Below are 18,992 nucleotides of genomic sequence, written 5' to 3'. Positions count from 1 at the left end.
AGGACTGCTGCAAACCTGTTTTCCGTCTTTATCAGGGTACAGATCTTCCTTTTTTACGCAGTATTTACTGCTAGTTCATATTAATGAACCATTAAAGCAGAACTCCCATTAATTTGGAAATGTATTTTACTTGTCCATTGAAAAACAAAAAAACTGCGTCTCGAGTTAGAATAGTGTTTATCCTTCCGACAATGCCACCTGGTTAGCATCTTACTTTATTCACGTCAGACGCTAGGCGTGCTGCAGGCATGAAAGTGCATGGAGAGGTTTCTGTCACACATCACACTTTAAAGCATTCAAGTCTTGGAGGAAAGAAAAAGTCGAAGGATTGCTACATGTTCAGATTCATGGAAGTTACTCTTCAAGGAAAAGCACGACTGAAAACCGTATTCCTGGGACACGCCCCTATGAGTCTTTCCCTTATATTACATTAGATGTTTCCCTTACCCCCTAGCGTATGAATGTGGTTAACCATATTGTTTTTTTAAATTTAATTGCATTTAGATAGCCCTTCATACCCCTGACGAGGCGCCTAAGTGTATTAGACGATAGGTAGCATGCTACACCCAGAAGCAGTGCTTTGGTGGAAGAGTGTTGAACTGCAGTGTGGTCTATATCGAAAGCATTGCAGTATTGTGTGTGAGTGATCAGAGTAGTATTGCAATCTTGTCCTAGGTCACGGTGCCTAGGCGTGTAATGAAAAGGAAAAGAGTGAATAACAGAACATAGGGACATCCCCAAAATTGAATGTTGTGCCTGCTTGAGGGGGTCTCTGTAGATCCATTCATGAATAGCCCGCATTAGGTCCTGCATACGGGCAGCTATGCAGATGCTCAGATGAGCGACCCTCCCCTCAGATCAGGCTCTCATTGTATATGATCGGAATAGTCTGTATTAGGAATGATGAAGTGAACCTACAAGCGTACGCAGGAGGCATCCAATCCTCTTTAGAATCTACCTAGAAGTGATAGTGGAGTATGTGTTCCACACTCCCACCCAGTTAATATTAAGGACACTTAATTTGCAGGAACTGGAGAATCCAGATCTCACATTCTCAGACAAGCCCATTAAAGAAAAATGAGCACAGCTAGGTTTATCAAGTTCTCAATTTTACAGAATTATTCAGATATCAAAGTTATCATTACAGTAATTATAATCAGGGAATTAACATAAGTCAAATCATAATACTACATCCTAAATGTAAAAGGACCAAATGTGATTAGCCCTCTCTCATAAAATCAGCAACAGTTCTCTCTGTTCTGAAAAGTTAGCAGAACAGAATAATAGAATTGTATTTATATAGCACTTTCATACCCCTGATGAGATATTGAAGTGAACAATTCCTTCTAAACTAAAAATCAGCTCTTTAAAAATGTGCAGTGCAAAATGTAAAAATATCTGCACTCTAATATGTCTAAGGAAAAATGTCTAGAGCAAAAATCCTAACATTCTAGCGCATTTAAATGAGAAACAGCAAGTTAACACAATGGGCTGTTCTGCATATTAATAACAACAAATTTAGCAACGGAGGTTTAGCATATTACCGTCAAACTATTTCAAATACAACTCCTTGGCTATGAAAGCTTAAAATAATGCTTTTGTATATTGAGACACAGTGGCTGCCACTGAATTTATATGATTTTCTGAGAAGTAAAGGAAAGAAATGCTTGTACATAACATTTAAACTCAAGCCTACTTCGACCTGGTTATGCTAACTGAACCAAATCTATATTAAGCAATTATTTTTCTAATGGAAAATAATTTTCTACATCTATAGGTGTGCATGGTCATTGGCAGTCATGGTTCCAAAAGTCCAGATCGGCTGAGTGTGCTCCAAAGTATCAAGACAAAATAAGACAAATTTGAGAAGTCACTTGTTGAGGCTATGATCTAATGCCCAACTTGTCAATGGTGTTCCCCCCTCCTTCCATGAGTAGTTTGCAGTGCCAGTCAAATTTCAAACTTTGCATGCTGAGTCCACGCAGAAGCCCCAGAGGAGCCGCACATGCCAAGCACTGGTTTGAGGCAGCCAGATAAATACCCACGGGTCAACCTACAAGGGACAGAGGAGCAGCCCATGATGTACTCTGGTTATAGGCAGCCACCAAAAATTCGTCATTGTTAATTTTAAGCACCCTCAACATGTCGCAACCGTACTACTTAGAGCAGCTTCCTTGAAACCAGGGGAGAATGGTGTTTGTGTGCACCCTTTGGGTTATTTTTACAACCCTCTCAGCAAGGGGCCTCACTCTATTAATTGTAGTGGGGTCCCCAAAACCAATAACTGTACAATTCCTGTAACTCTAGGTCAAAATAGATATTAAGTTCTGGGTATTTAAAGTAATCCAACTTTTGAAATCCCGACCCAGAACAGATATCAGGTTTTGGGCACATCAAGTATACTGGATCTAAACGATTGACTGCCTAAGGATGGTAGGCCTTGCCCATGTTCTACGGTAACCAACCAGGATGACAGTTACAATGGAAAAAGGTTATGTGTGGAGAATCGAGGAGTTAATGGTGACATACACTTTTGTAATGAGGTTGAATCCACAGTTGTTGTAAAGAGTATGGCGAACGCCCTGTTACCCAAATGTATGGAGGTTATTAATGCCGGTCCTGATGTGGTTGCACCCCGTTTAGCTGTTGATAATCTTGGTAATGTCTTGGATCTACCGATTAGCTGTTCTATTCTGGGTACATCTATCATTAGTTGGAATATAGCTGGGCCTCTAAAAATGAAAAGTTGGGTTGGTTGGACTTGATTAGGAAATACGACATATTATGTTTCCAAGAAACTTGGTGTACCACCAGACCCAACCTAGATAGATATGTGTGTTATAGCATAGAGGCTCTAGAGTCACGGCATGGTCGGGCAAAGGGCGGCCTGCTCCTATTACTATCTGTGGACCTATTGTTGACTGTTGTCAAACATATAACCGTAGGAAATCATTCTCAAATTCTATGGATACATCAAAAAGAAGGCTTAGATTTGCTTTTGATTAACTTTTATAACAACATTTTTGATAACTCACGGCACAAGGTTATTGAGGAATTGGGTAACACACTCGTGAAGCTTGTAAATGAAGCCAAATGCATTTTTTCTTTCATCTGGTTAGGTGATTTTAATTCCCCTACCTGTCCTTTATCGTCCACTAGGGCATGTGGGATGCTAAATAATACTGGCGAAAATACTTATCATTTCCCACATAATACCTATGGGGCGACTATTAATAATATTATGGCGACTTTTGATTTGGAGCTAATAGAGGCAGCATTGAATAATAGTGGCCATATTATACCTACGTATACCGGAAGGAACACTAATTCAAACATAGACCATGTAATGGTCTCCTCAAATATCCTATCACACTGTAGTACTCTGGTAATTGAGGATTCTAGTTTAAGCGACCACAATTGTATTGTATTAAGAATTGAATCCTTACAATGCAGAAGTCAGGATGTGCTAAGAACTTTAGTTAATATTGAGCCGCATAGACCCAATGGGATAAGGTTGAGATGGAGAGGTGAAAAATCCAGTGTAGTCTTACCTGTAATTATCTCTAGATCTTTGACTGATATTGAGGATATTTTGGCAGCAGGTAGTGCGCCTGTTGCCATATAAATAATTTTGTTATTATCGGTAAAATTATTAATACTATATTTACAGGATGTAGAACAGGAAACTCCACACGCAATAAGGGCTGGTTTGATCACGTATGTACGGCACTCCATGTACAACTCAAACGTGCCTTATCACAAAGACCGAGGGATCAAAATGAAGTTTCACTCCCGAGAAAGGACTATAAAACGGCTCTTTCTAAAAGGAAGAGGGAGCTGCAACAGGAAGCATGGGATAACCTATCCCGTGCTGCAGAAACCTCTGATTGTTGCCTGTTCTGGTCAACGGTCAATTCACCTTTTTTAAAGGAGGACAAAGCCCCACATCTTGCATCCAATGTTAGCAGTGAGGCCTGGGTGTCTCACTTCTCGGCTATATTTAATGCCAATGGTCTCACCGTAGAAGAACAAAATCGTTGGCCTATACTCCCATTGGATATCTCACTGGGAGAAGTTGAAGGGTGTATCAGGGCCAGCAAGGGGGGCAAGGCACAAGGGCCTGACTGAGTCCCCATTGATGTGTATCGGGCCGTTCCACTAATGTGGGGACCTATCCTCACTTTGGTCCTTAATGCGGCTGTAGTAACTATGATCCCGCCCACCTGGGCTGACTCTATTATCGTCCCAATTTATAAAAAGGGAGATAGGTCAGTAGCTAGTAACTATCGCCTGATCAGTCTGTTAGACTCGTCGGTGAAGGTTATGAGCAGAGTGTTATTGTCCAGGTTGGAAGTTTGGGCAGAAGATGAAGGGATCCTCGCAAGCTCACAGTATGGTTTTAGGAAGGGCCGAGGGACACTAGATCAGTGCCTGAATTTAGAACTTTTAATTGGCAAGTACACTTCGGCAAAGCAGGGTACCTTGTACCTCTGCTTTGCCGATTTGAGTAGTGCTTTTGATCTAGTTGATCATTCAATCTTGTGGCCAGTCCTATTAGAAATGGGTGCACCGGAACCCATTATCTTTTTTTTAGCAAGACATTACCAAAAGATGCAAACGTGTGTATGCTATGGGATAAACGGAGAGTGCACCCCTAATTTTAACGTTAAACGTGGTATTCGACAGGGTTGCGTTCTTGCCCCCCTGTTGTTTAACCTTTTCATTAATGCTATGGATGCTGTTTTGAACAAAGTCCAAGCTGATCCCCCACGGGTCAATGGATTAAGTGTGTCAGTACTGCTTTATACAGATTACGCTGTGCTTCTCTCAAGGACCCCTATAGGTCTACAACGTTTGATGGACAAGTTCTCTGATTTCATCAGTGAGAGAAAGCTGATGATTAATAAGAGTAAAACTCTTGTCATGACTTGTGGAGCCAAATGTAATAAAAGCAACGCTTTTTTATTGAAGGGGTGAAAGTGCAGCAGGTGGAAACTTTCTGTTACCTGGGTGTCACTTTTACGCACAAAAATAGCTGGTCAGAAGAACTTTCAAACGTCAGGTCCAAAATGGTAAAGTGTGCCCACGGTATCTTTAAGTTCGCATCTAAGATCGACGATAGACGGATTAGAGATATGCTGTCAATTTACAAGGCTAGGATTGTCTCAATCGCATTTTATGGAGCTGGGAAATGGGGTTATACTAATGTAGATGTAGTGCAAAGAGAAGAAAATAATTTCCTCAAAAGACTCCTTTGTCTACCTATTTCAGCCCCAAATGAACTGATCCATAGAGAATTGGATGTCGCCTATTTAAGCGACCTCATCTCGTTGAGACCCCTGATGATATGGCGTGCGATCTGGGGGAAAGATGAAACGGCTTTTAACCAAAGCGTCATCAAGGATTGCCTTGACCTAGACAATTATATCAAAATAGCGTGGCTTAAGTATGTTCTAGACAGCTTCAGGAATATTTTTGGGCTCAATGTACTAGCAGAACCATCTTCTGCAGGGAATATCACTAAAGTAGACATGAAAAACATCTTTTTGCAGTACAGAGCACAGAAACGCCTGGAAGCTAACAGCCGCCTCACTACAGTCCGTCTCTACAACAAATACATTGATGGTGATTTACCAAAGCTATACTCGAGTATGGTAACTAGACCTGCCCACAGGTTTGTCTTAACCAGACGAAGATTTGGTACGGCTCATGTTTTGGTTGCTTTTCCCCAACCTAAGAAGCAACCTGTTGGGCCGTGCCCATGTGATGGGCATTCCAAGCAAAGCACTAATGCACTTTATGTTAATTTGTACTCTCTTCTTGCATGTTAGGGTGGCCTACCTGAAACCGATTTTTCTAAAATATGGTGTTAGAAATGTGGAGGATGCGATGAAGTTAGTTTATAATATGGATTCTCCGGATAAATGTTTTTATATTGCCACTCTTATCTCCAAATCAATCCAGATGAGAAATAGCATGCTGTTTTAAATATTTATTTCTTTTAACCTACCTTGTTTTTATCAGCTACCTTTTTTAAACTGTATTGTATTGTCCCATGCATTTGCTTATGTGCTTTTATGGTCATTGTATTCTATGAACCGAATAAAGCTTCATGAATTGAATTGACCTTTAGGGTCCACTCAGAAGCAGTTGAGGAGGGGCTCCACAATATACACTGGTTACAAGAGCTGTGGATACAGTGGCGGCTGCTAAGGAACTGGGATGGCAGGCTCGGGGGGTGCGTGGGGGATTTGAAATGTAAAATTCACTTACATGGTTATGGCTGCCTGAAGCAGGAAGCTCACAGGCTACCCCAAGCCAATCAAGATACTGCTGTCACAAGCATTAGGGCAGCATCGTGATTGAACTGAGTGGCCTGTTTGGCTGCTCAGGCAGTGCCTGGTAGTCTTGGGACAGTTCAAATGCTAAGTGCGCATGATGGTTTGGCTGGCCCAAGAAAGCCAGCCAAACCGTCATGCGCACTTAGAAGTGCCCATACCTCTCCTTCTCCTGTGAACCAGTCCAACCTCACCCTGCCCCGACCTGGCTCTGTTCAGAAAAATTAAATGATAATAACAATGTGTTATTGTTAGAACTGGGATTTCTGGTTGGCTAAGGTTTGCGCCAAAGCCAGGCAGAAACCACCATTCTAGTCAGGGCAAGGGAGTCACACGCCAAGATAACCCTTGCTCACCCCCTTGGTAGCTTGGCACAAGCAGACAGGCTTATCCCGGAGGCAATGTGTAAAGCATTTGCGCACGCACACAACAGCAACAACATCCTAGGCACACCACAAAAGGAACTCCACACAAGGTTATATATAAAAATAGCCTTTGTATTACCATAAACACATTAGATCATAATCACACAGTTACACTGTGCCAACTGGCACTGGGCAGTATTTACAGGGGATTATTTACACCAGGACAGGGCCACGTGGGCCACTGTCAGAATCAGCACTTAGTAGAACTAGCACTTAAAAGAACTGTAACACCAAATAACAATTATAGACCACAACCAGTAACCACTGGTAAAAGGTAAGTACATCCTACGCCATCCTAAAACACCTTAGGCCTATATCACGCTGGGACACGTAACCTCACTAGTATAAACATACTAGGCAAAGCAAACTTCTAAGCATGAGCACATTTAGAAGTATAAAACAAGCATAAAGGCAAAGCACATTACGCAGAAATCACATTTAGGCCTAAACCGTATAAATACAGTAGGCAATCACCTTGCGCCACATTTAGAGCACCCAAATCACATTAAGGGCCTTGCGCCCTGCTCACAAACCAGCCCCCTCGGCCAACTGGCCATTAGAAGAGGGGGCTCAAGTGCCCTGTGTCCAGAATGTCAGGGTGCGCTGCCATCTCAGCGCCAGTCAGCGGTGTGCCATCTGCGCAAACCTAAATGTTGCAGATGCTCACTACTTGCTGGGCAGCTGAGAACAACAGGGCCTAAACGTTGCAGCTGGCACCAAGTGCTGCGCAGCTGTAGAAGGCCTGGTACCTCTGTCCCTCCCAGGGACTTACTCTCCATTCGCGCCTAAACGGTGCAGCTGCCCACTACTTGCTGGGCAGCTGTAACATAGCAAAATTGCGGCATGGGCTCTCACTAGCCCTGGAAATAAAACTGCGCCCAAACGTTTGAGCCCTTGAGGCTCTAAAGCTACACTTGTCCCCTGGGGAACCACGGGCCTCTAAATAACTTGCCCATCGTTGGAGCCCTCTGGCTCTGAAAACAACATATGCCGCTAGGAGCACACTGGCTCCTTAAACAATCATGCCCCTCATCGCAGCTGACCCCTGCCAACATGGGGCAGCTGGAAACAAAGAATGCGGGCACTACACCATGGTGCCCTCTGGCCCCTGCAGGGTTTGAAGAGAACTTGCCCCCAATTGGAGCTCACACAGGCTCTGGGCAATCAACTGTGTCCCCAGGGCGAGTGCTGCCGATAAACATGCCCACGAGGGACAACAGGAAGGAAGGTGGCCACGCTGGAGCCCTTGTGGCTCTTAAACAAATATTGCGCCAACGTTGGAGCCCCTCTCGGGGGACTCGGTAAACAAATATGGCCCCAGCCCCCTATGGGGACTTCCAATGAACGGTCACCTCGTGGGAGCCTTCTGGCTCTAGGAATGCCGATGCCCCCTCAGCCCTCACTCACCGGCGATGCAGGGGCTGCTCTCCTCTTCACCCGGCTGCAGCGCTTCCCTCGTGGCGGCGCTGGCGGGGCTCTCTCGCTCCAGAGAGCCCGCTGGGCAACTCCTCCCTGATGCAGGGCTCCCTCTGCTCATGGGAGCCCTGTCGAACCGCCAGGCTCCTTCTCTCCTCGCACGGGGGATCCAGGCAGCACGGCATCTCTCCCGGTAGCGTGGGCGGGCGCGGGGTTCCTTCTGTAACCTGGAAGTCCCGCCCGCCAACAGGCGCCATGCTGCCTGACTTCCAGGTCGCAACTGGCAGCAGCCCAGCAACGTTCCAAAAATTGGTTCGGCTGCGGCGGTGAGACGCGGGGTGGGCACCCGGTATGAAACACACAACCAATCAGGGCAAAGTCGCGGGGTGGGCACCCGCGCATCTAATCAATCAAATAAGTGGGGTGGCACCCACTGGGGCTCAAAAATAACGAAGCGGCCATAATCGGGTTGGGCACCCGAAATATAAATGATTAAAGGAGCGGGGTGGCCCCTGCGATAAGCACACAAATGGGGGGGGAATCCCTAGACAGGGGGATTCCCTCTACACGCTGCAGCTCAGCGCTGCAGGGTTTACAAATAAAGCTCTCCCATGCTGCCAAAGGTCCTGGGGAAAGAAATGGAGCAACAAGGTAAAAAAAATAGGGTCCCAGCCACAGGGTCCTCAAGGCATCCAGGGGCTGTGCAGGGCCCAGGGAGGCAAGCCTTCCCCTGGGCCCCAGCAGCAGCATGCCCCTGGTAGTTTCAAGTTTGGAAAACAAAAACATTTTCATGGGGTCAAAGCCCCTTTTTATACAGCAAAATCCTTGGTCTAGAAGGGTGCAGGCAATGGGAGAACCAGCTACAACTGGTTATGGGAAACTCCTGAGCACTTTGTTTTGCTCTGCCCCTCTCTCCCTTTCACTGGCCAGTCTAGGGACATCAGACGCACCACAGGGGGTGGAGCCAGCATTGTGGATGGAAGGCCCAGCCCTATTCAGATCTCAGGTGCAACTCCTCCCTGCCATCAACATGCATATCTCTCCATTCACCACTGGGGCAGACCCATCCTAACTCCTGGAGCCAGGCACACCAGCCAGATCCAGCCAATCACAAGCTAGACAGCCAATTCACATTCACTGCACAGACATGCTAACTTCTAGAAGTGGCACTTCCACACCAGATACAATAAAGCCGCACACATCATCGCGCAGCATTCAATCTCACAAGTTTGAACATACCAAACTCGACCCTGCACACCCAACACATCAGGAACTACCATGGTCACACACATTCCCCATGCATTCCTATGGGAGGGCAGGTCACTCTCACCACACATACACAGAGAGCGCACACACTTTACACTGGACCCCAGTGAAAAATAGTGCGCAGAGGCCTAAAATCACCAACACCAGGTTACAGAAATAGGCTAGGAAAAAGCAAAAAGTTTCTGGGTGAACCTGCCAAAAGGGCCAGGTCCAACAGTTATTGTCATTTTATTTTTCTGTGTTGCACAGCTCTGAGAGCAGTGGGTTGACGCTCCACAGAGGAGCTGCCACTGTGGGGATAAGTGCTCTATGTACTCAATTTGAAATGACCCAATGGCAGCAACTTATCGAGCATCTGGCATTCCCAGTATTTACATCTCTTGTGGTAGGGTTAATGTGAGAAAGGAATATAAACAGTAAAGCTTAAGGACTTGGGGCAGAGAATGATTCATGGGAGAGATAGATGTGGGTTAAACCATAAAGATCCGGGAGATGGATCGGGATCCCTAAAAGGTCTCAGAAGGAAGACACTGAGTCAGTGTTTATATTGTTAAAAATGTTCTTTTCCATACCCTTTCTTTGAGGCAAATTGGAATTGTATTCTGTAGGTCGTGTAGTTGGTGTCTCTTTTGGATTTTTACTGGCAGGACTGGCAGTGCGTCGTGCCATTACAGGAGCAAGTGTTTTAGCCCCAGGACTTTCTCTGCCCTACAAGCCTCACACCGATTAGTGCCTTCAGTGAATCGACCTTTGCCCTCGGCGGCCTTCACCACATGATACCTGGAAGGTGGAACACCCAGAAGACTGTAAAGAAAAACTCTACAACCTTGTAACATGATTTGCTCAGATGGAACAGGCGGCTTTTTTGCTTCATATAATAATGTGATATCCAATACACAAAGATCTCTCTGTTATTGTTCATCATCTTTCGGCCACTCCAGGTCTTTGGCTTATGAGAGTCCGATTAAAGCTGGTATTTCTCAGTGAATTCACCAACTTTTCGTGTACTTTTTCTATGCGCTTTCTCTAAGAGCATAGGGCCCCATTAGGATGGCGGGCGGATTGCCCCCGCCAGGCCGGTGGTAGTCACCGCCGGCCTGGCGGGGGCGATCAGCCCGCCATCCTTGCCGGAATGACCCCCGCCATATTATTATGGCTGGGGAGTCTGCGGCGGACGTTAAGACCGTCCTCCGCTTTTCCGCCCGGTGGACATGTTGACCGGCCGTAAAAGGGTTTTATACGGTGCCGGTGTCTTATCAGACACCGCCAGCCTTATTAGAAGGCCACCACTGAAAGGCATGCAGAGTCTTCTTTTGGGGCCCGTTGCGGGCTCCCAGGGACTCCATGGGGGTGGGGGGTGCAAATGGGGGGTACCTATCGTACCCCCCAGCAGTTCCATGCACAACATGGCAGGCACGGCGCGGTGCCTGCCATGTTGTGCATGGAAGTGCACAGCATGCCTTCCTGGCATTGTGGCAGGCGGTGCTGAGTGCACCGCCCGCCACAATGTCAGGAATGCTGGATGCGCCCCCCACTGTGGCAGGTGCTTCCTACTTACAGGCACGGGACCCCCGCCCTTATGGCAGGCGGTCCCTTTCTACGATGGGATGGCGGGCGGATAAAGTCCGCCCGTCATCCTAATGTGCCCCATAGTGTTTTGTAACTGCCCACAGATCAAAAAGTTTTCTTGCTGTAGTTCCTGAAAATGGGCTAAAAATATAGTTAATCTTGCACCGTCCAGAAGTGAAAATCTGATTTAGGATTTCAGACATTGAGTGTTGTCCAGTGAAGGCAGTAAACAAGACCTGCTGTTTCTCCTCTAACACTAGTAGTTGTTTTGTATCAACGCATCCTGGGCCAGTCACATCATCACCAGTGCCTCATTCAGTTCACTGTGGCTGTTCCGATTTGTGCACAGAATCACGTTCATGTCCAAACCAGAATTCACACTGGTGAAGTAATTGTGCAAGTTTTTGCTGCATACAGTTTGTCAGGTAAATCCTGTCAGAAATTGCGTACCTAAAATGCGGCAGATCCAAAGTTTTGCAGGTCAGAAACTGGGAAAACATGGTGGGTTATTGCTTTATCCTACATTCCAAGGTGCAGAAATTGGAATATGGGGCAGTGGCCACGTGCAAAATGTGATGACTCAATGGTCTTTGAGACTCCTATATCTCACAGATATTCATTTTCTTTTCCAGTCCCCGCCAGTCCACTTTAATGTGGCCACTCCCCTGCCATGCTGTAAATTGAGGCTGGGGGCCTGGTGTTGCTTTATAGCCTTAGGGGTATTCTCACTGTGGCCCCTGCCTCGCGTGCCCTTCCAGAAGCAGTGTTATCCCCCACCGGGCCATCACTTTTTGGCCATAGCGGAGGCAGGGAGGGTGGGTTGTGTGCAGTGGCCTCATGAGGGGCAGGTTTTATTGGGTCATTCTCACCTCCCCTAACCTTGAGCAGCAGTAATGTGCTTTTTGACACCTCCCTTGCCAGGTAAATGCCTTGAGGCTATAAGTGCTGGGGAGAGGGTGAGTAAGAGAAGTGGCCTCCTAGCAGCCAGGCGTTGTGACCTCATCCCCAGTGTCTATTAGGACTTGAAGGGAGAGGATTGCATAAAATTGCACTATGGTCTGAGTTGCAGATGTTGAAACTAGGTTTGAGTCCCAGGTCAACATCCTGTGATTCTGGGCAAATCACTTAATCTCTATACCGAAAATGAATTTGATCTTGTGCAATGAAATTTGTGCTCATGTACATTGCTCCAATGACTTTGGGCCGAGTTCACACTATACAAAACTATAACAAAAAATAACCAGCCAGATTCCAGTGAGACTAAACAGATGGTGATCCATGAAATTGGTGATCGGGGAATGTGGGCCACTTTCTTGAGTGCCGGGTCAAATTGTGATCCAAAAAAATGGAGTGGGGGACGCCTGAAGGTTTAGGAATTAGGTGCTGTGCCACTGGGGCAGCAGGGGCTCACATTACCTCCCTGGTGGGGAGGTAACATTGCACCTTGTGGTATCTGTTTTACTAATGGGCGCATAAGTAGCTTCCAAGAGAGCAGGACACTAAGAGCGAAGGCCAGAATGTTATGGGAGCTAAAGCATTTTGGGAGGATGACAATAGTTAACGTTTGAGGCAAACATTGCTGCTGGTTTTTTCAGTGTTAATAATCGGTGGTTTGTACTAACTGAAGTAGTGTTTCCTGTTTTGTCAGTGTTAGTAATTGGTGGTTTGTACTAGCTTGAAGTAGTGTTTCCTGTTTTGTTAGTGTTGGTAATCAATCGGTGGTTTGTACTAACTGAAGTAGTGTTTCCTGTTTTGTCAGTGTTGGTAATCAATCGGTGGTTTGTACTAACTGAAGTAGTGTTTCCTGTTTTGTCAGTGTTGGTAATTAATCGGTGGTTTGTACTAACTGAATTAGTGTTTCCTGTTTTGTCAGTGTTGGTAATCGGTGGTTTGTACTAACTTGAAGTAGTGTTTCCTGTTTTGTCAGTGTTGGTAATCGGTGGTTTGTAGTAACTGAAGTAGTGTTTACGCCCCCACTTTTTTTACTCCCCAGTAATGTATCATGCATGACTAAATGATCTTGAGTTTGTTCACTGTCGTGTGATGTGTCGCTGCGGCTATGGAACGACATGAAGCGTTCTTCATTATGGAGGTGTTCTGGTTGGTCTCTGACGTCAGTACTAACACATACACCTGTGAAACTGTCACTTTCAGGAAATGCGCTCCATTGTGAGGGGATTAAGTGGGCCCGTATTGTACATCTATGTGCGCAGAAATGACATAAAAGGGTTTTAATGTGCCTCAAAAAGTGTTTGCTTTTATCACCTCGTCTGAGAAAAAAGGGCTAATAAAAAAAGTGCTTTTTGTGCCAGCCTTAAAAAGCATTCCGGAAGGAAATACAGTGCAAGGCTTCAGAAAAACAAAACTATGAACACCAAAACTGTTAGTGCCTGGAGGGAGTGATGCCGTCAGCCTTGGCAAAAGTGATATCGTTATGCTTTCAATTGGTAATAGTTGTACTGCGTTTTTACCGACGATGACGATGCTGAATGGCGATGTTTGTTCTCCGCAGGGGAGGAGCTGTGCACGGGGCTCATTTCAGGCTGCGCATTAGACTGTCCCTTTGGTTTCCAGACGGATGTTCACAACTGCGAGGTCTGCCAATGCCGGCCGCGGCCCAAGAAATGCAGGCCTATCAACTGCGACAAGGCCTGTCCCTTCGGATACGTGTGAGTATTGGCTCGAGACACATTTTGGTGGCATTTGCAAATGGTCAACGTTAACTAAACACAGCTTGCTTTTAGATATTTATTTATTTATTTTTAAAGCGCGAACAAGATCCCGAGGGATATCCGAGGATGCAGGTCAATGGGCTTGTGTGTAGCTGGGGCGCCATTAACTTCTCTCTTTACAAGCTTGAAAGGGGGCGGGGAGTGTCAGCGAACAATGAAACATTTGAAATGTGTGGCTCCTATGACGTTGATCAGGAACTAGGGACTGCAAGAAGGTCATAAATGCGCACTTCCGGATTACCCAATAGACAAAGTAGGCACCGGCCTATGGGCCCCACTCCTTTTAGGGGCCCGTGACAATGGATCGAAATACAACTTAAAGTACATAAACCAGAGGCATCAGAAGCACATAACAGTTTTTATCTTGAATGTTCATCTTCTAGCAGCTGTCAGTTTGTAAAAAAAATCCTGTGCATTGGATATTAGGAGATAATTTGCGAGGGGGGCCCCAAAATGTTTACTGCATTGGGGCCTACATAAAGTTTAATCTGGCACTGTACATGTGTCCTCTTGCAATGGAAGGGAAGGAGGTGAGAGGGGGTTGGAGACTTGATGACAACAATAGAATAGATGAATGCTTAATTGGATACAGGAGACAGTGGTGTAACGAAACTTGAACGGGGCTCCTTCCCGGCCCACCACCTACCACTTTGCCTCACCATCAAAAAAACACTAGAGCATTAAACTAACACTAACTGCTCCCAGACCCAGTCAGTGTACTGTGCTGAGTGGGGCCCTGGAGCTCGAGGGGGGCCTGCATTGCTGGAGCTCATGTTATGCCACAGAGAGGAGGAGGGAAGGATGTAAAGAAGGATGGAGGGATGTGTGTAGAGAGCGATGGAGGATCAAGGGTAGTAGGAGTAGAAGAAGGATGGTTAGAGTGGTTGGTGGAAGGTAAGCTGGGCGGATGGATGATCGAAAAAAGGATGTAGAGATGGATGATGAGCAGGAAAGATGGATGATGGATTTAAAGAGAACTAAGGATGAATGAAAAGATGGAGAGATGGATGAATGGAAATGGCAGAAAGAAGAATGGATGGAAAAAAATACAGTAAGGACGAAGACAAGGAGGGATAAAATGGAGAATAAGGAAGAAAATCAAGAATTGCGTAAATCCCTCGAGGAGCATTTTCCTGACCAACTGCTGGGTTTGCTTAACTCACCTGCTCGCTCGGAGTTATTTGTCCCATGGTTCAAAGTGTGGGGTATTTATTTTTTTAGATACTCCTTTTCTGAGTAGCGCAAGATCAAAGGTCTAAATAGGCATATGTATGTGTTGAGAATCTTACCTCCTCTTGGATATGAGCCAGCTAGCTGCCAATGAACAGTACAGAACGTGGCACCCACGCTGGTGCGAAGCTTTCACCACTACCTGGAATGCCTAGCAGCCTGAAACCCGCCTGCAGTGAGAAAAGTGAAAGCATTCACCACTCTGCTTCTGCAGGTGGAAATGGCAAGTTTCATCCTTCTTTGAGGAGTGTTAGGACCCCAATCCTGTTCAAGTGTCAAGTTCACCACAGCCTTTTCAGGTCATGTTTTGAAAATTTCACACTGTGTATTCATGAACCTAGCAACATTTCTCCCGCTATAAGAAAATCATTGCACAATGTTTAGGTGTCATATCGCTGAGCTTAAGCCAATTGCCCCAGTACTTGAACCACTGGTAGAGTTTGAACACAAGCCTTCTAAGGCGTTTGAAGTCCCATTAAACGTGGTTTACAGTAGAATTAGCATATCCTTACTTGTGTATGGTTCCTTTGCTGCTGGTGGATTCAGTTTCTTTATTTTCAATAAGCAGTTAGGGCCATGATTTGTGGGGTAGGTAGGCGTCCCTTGCGGTGGCGGTGTTCATATCTGTTTAGGTGGCCTGTTTGTTTGTGGAATTTTTGCACTTGTGACCCTCCTCTTGTAACCATTGTCACTTAGTTTCTGATGATGTGGTTGATACATTTTTAGCCTAAAATAAAATGAAGCTCTATGTGGAACTTCAAGTAAAAGCAATATTGTGTTGTGTTCTCATTGTTTTCTGTTGTCCACTATGTGTGTGTGCATGATTGTACCCACCTTGTGGTGACTAGGGTTCTACAAAGAGGGTGTTTCTTTAGATTTCAGGAAGCAATAGATAAGATCTGGCAACCTCCTTTTCAGAAATAAACTGAGAATAGGTTTGTGGGAATCTCTTTTTTCCCTTAGGATGCACTGAGCACAATTTAGGACAGAATGAGATGGGTGATTTCTGTTCTTTGAAGCATTTTTTTATTTTCTTGCACATAGTGATGGAAAAGAGGCAGCTGTACAGATGTAATTATTCCTGGCATCTTTTCATTGAACTGTGCTGCTGAAAGCTGAGATAGGTGTGAAGTGGTACGAAGCCAGTAATACTGCGCCTCTGCTATTTGTGCAATAGTAATTGTAGCTCCTTATGAGTTAGCAATGATGGAAACGCTTTCGGCTCCTGATGGACAGGGTAGGGCTGTGACTTAAGTGAATGCAGTGAAGGCTGATTTAGGTAATTGAGTTTGCAGTTACACACAGACGAATGAAGACGTGTAATAGTACGCTCTTATGCATTTATTTGAAGCATTTTATATAGCATTGGCTAGACCCGAAGATATCAGAGCGCTTTACATAAGGTTCAACAATGTAACAGAAAAAAGATCAACAATTACACATTACATAAAAAAATTAGCAATACATTGAGAGGAGAGATAAAAGTATTGGAGGGGAAGGGGAGGCGAGAAAGGGAGGATGAGGGAAGAGACAACAGGAGAGACGAAAGGAAGTCTGTCTAAAGACCGACTTGGTAGGTGACATCCAAGGAGGAAATCCACGGCCGTCTCCCGTTTAGCTAAACCAGGTAGCTCCATCGGGCATCAGACAAAATAGTTTGCTCTTAAGTGGCGAGGTAAGAAGTACACAGAAAAACAGGGTGGGGACAAAGGGCAAGTCAGGGCAAAGGTCAGAATTGGAAAGAGTAAGAGAGGTGAGGTGAGGGGTGGCGGAAGGGAGAGGGGGGAGAAAAGGTCAGGAGAGACACGGGAGTGTTTGCCCAAAGTCCGGCTGGGTAGGTGATGGTCAAGGAGGGAGTCCAAAGTCCATCTCCCTTTTAGCTCGCGAGGTAGCTCCACCGGGCATCAAACAAAAATAGGTAGGTCTCAGCTGTCTAGGGAAGTTAGCAGGGTGAAGGTCCTGGTGAGTGGGCGGGGGCAGGGACGGGCGAAGGCTGGTTGAGGTCCCAATGGTGATCGATGATTAAAGACCAGAGGAGGAAAGAGCATCGCAGAGGATCTCACTGAGTCGGCCATCTAGAACTCAGGCAGTGGGTACGAGTCATTGCAGGTTTGGATACAGTCAGTCCCCATGAATCTCTATGCCCCAGAAGGCAAGTGTTAGGGTGGCCATTCTAAGATCCTGTTGAAAACGCTGGGGCAGAGACAATTAGAGCCATTTGCAATATAAAGATCGTCTTGGCTCTGTGTGTGGCATAGACATTAGCGAGTACCTGTCCTGTGGAAGACGCTGCAATTGGCGACAACATAGGGGATAAGTAACCTGAAGACGACAGTGCTGTCCAAGAAAGTTTACCTTGGTCCAGGCAAACTGCTTGTGCATGCCAAGCGTACCGTTGTCGAAGTACAGAATCAATACTTTATGCATGTGGAGTCAAAGCGCAGCTCCAGCTGCTGTGAAGCAGTTGAAGATAAAAGCATTTCAGAAAATCTACACATCATTGGCTAAGAACCTGCTGGTCAGGCCACACATAAAGGTACCACTCGGCCTCACAAGATAAAGTTATACATTATACAGAGTGCTACTGTCAACGGTGGATAGGCACAGATACAGAAAAGAAGCACTAAATACTTCCATAGTCAAATACGAATATAATACATCAAGCGCTGGCTGATGAAACAGTTAACAAGAAAGCTTTCTGTCACTGCACTTACCATAGCCTTGATAAGTGGAACTCCACGATCTCAGCACCAGGCGAGGAGACCCAAGAAGAAGCACAATGGTTGTGCTTACGGAAGTGTCCAATACCTGAACTGGCACACCACCAAAGCTGCCAGGTGGTGTCTCAGAACAACCCCAGAGTTCTCTAGAAAGTAAAAGGCTTTGATGGAGACCAAGGAGGAGGTCACCATATGACAGACTGTCCAGGACAATACGAGGCCGATCCATTGTGGGGCCTCAGAGATGGTGTAGATTACGTAGGTCCTAGTGGACACCTGACAATCTCTAAAAGAGTTCCACCCTAAATGACATCCACTCCCATAAATGGTTACAATGCTGCCATCTTCCTGAAACCACCACCACCACCATTCCATACCACCAAAAAGCTAAATATTGGCGATAGATGGATTGTGTGGATAGAGACGTTTGATAATTTCATTGATGCTCTTGAAGAGACTAATAACAAAAAGATCATCAAATACCTCAAAAATCTTGTTGTTAATGGTGTAAAAGAAGTCATAAGGAAGATGCCTCAAACTGATGAAGAAACCACATACCATCAGATTAAATAAACTTTGAGTTCGAGACATATGAGCTGCAAATTCTACACTTTGCATTAGATCGCCACCTGGTGTTGGGCTCGGATGATTGCATGTTGTTGTTGTCTTGTAAGAAGTCTTTTGTAGTCACGAGATAGGTGACTCCTCCCTTGGACGATCGTGCGCATGGGAATCGGCTCCATCCTTAGATTGTTTTTATCCGCCACTGGGTTCGGATGAAATTTTTCTGCTCCGGTTCAAAATCTACTTTTCAAGTACTTCGACGCGTAAAAACAAATTCAAACTTCATCTATATACTTTTGATATCAGAAAATATAATCTCGACTCGGTCAGCTCGATTCCGGTCGTCGACGCGGGCCGTTGGGCCTATCCACGCCGTGAGGCCTACACCTCATGGAAAGGACGCCATTCAAAAGATGCCCCAAGTGAGGCGCAAAGTTTCCACACAGTGACCACCACTAGGTCTGTAACCTGTGCTTATCGCCAGAACATGACGAATCCAGCTGTACAGCCTGTGCGTCCTTTCGATCCAAGAAGGCCATTCGAGATCGGAGGGCCCATCGACACGACATGCAGAGATCAGCTCCGGAACTGGTGGATATCTTCGACGAAGAGGTTCCGCTCGTTACCGAAGAAGATTCAGATGATCTCCAAATCGTCGTATCAGAGGCAGACGACTCAGATGACTCCATACCATTGGGTCAGCGCGTGAGTACTACTGCCCCTGCCCCATAT

The 18,992-nt window shown here is 45.7% G+C and overlaps 1 protein-coding gene across 1 annotated transcript in view; it reads left to right on the top strand.

Annotated features, from left to right (window-relative positions):
• Positions 1 to 18,992, top strand: part of CRIM1 (cysteine rich transmembrane BMP regulator 1) — an 891,430-nt gene that overhangs the window by 690,519 nt on the left and 181,919 nt on the right. The window contains exon 9 of the mRNA XM_086926868.1: positions 13,527 to 13,683. Within this exon, the coding sequence (XP_086782994.1) occupies positions 13,527 to 13,683 (157 nt within the window). The remainder of the gene's footprint in view (positions 1 to 13,526; positions 13,684 to 18,992) is intronic.

The sequence above is a fragment of the Lissotriton vulgaris genome, chromosome 6 (assembly GCF_964263255.1).
Source record: "Lissotriton vulgaris chromosome 6, aLisVul1.2, whole genome shotgun sequence".
NCBI classification, from domain to species: Eukaryota; Metazoa; Chordata; class Amphibia; order Caudata; family Salamandridae; genus Lissotriton; species Lissotriton vulgaris.
The sequence above is the reverse complement of the archived record's forward strand: the minus strand, read 5'-3'. Positions and strand labels throughout refer to the sequence as shown.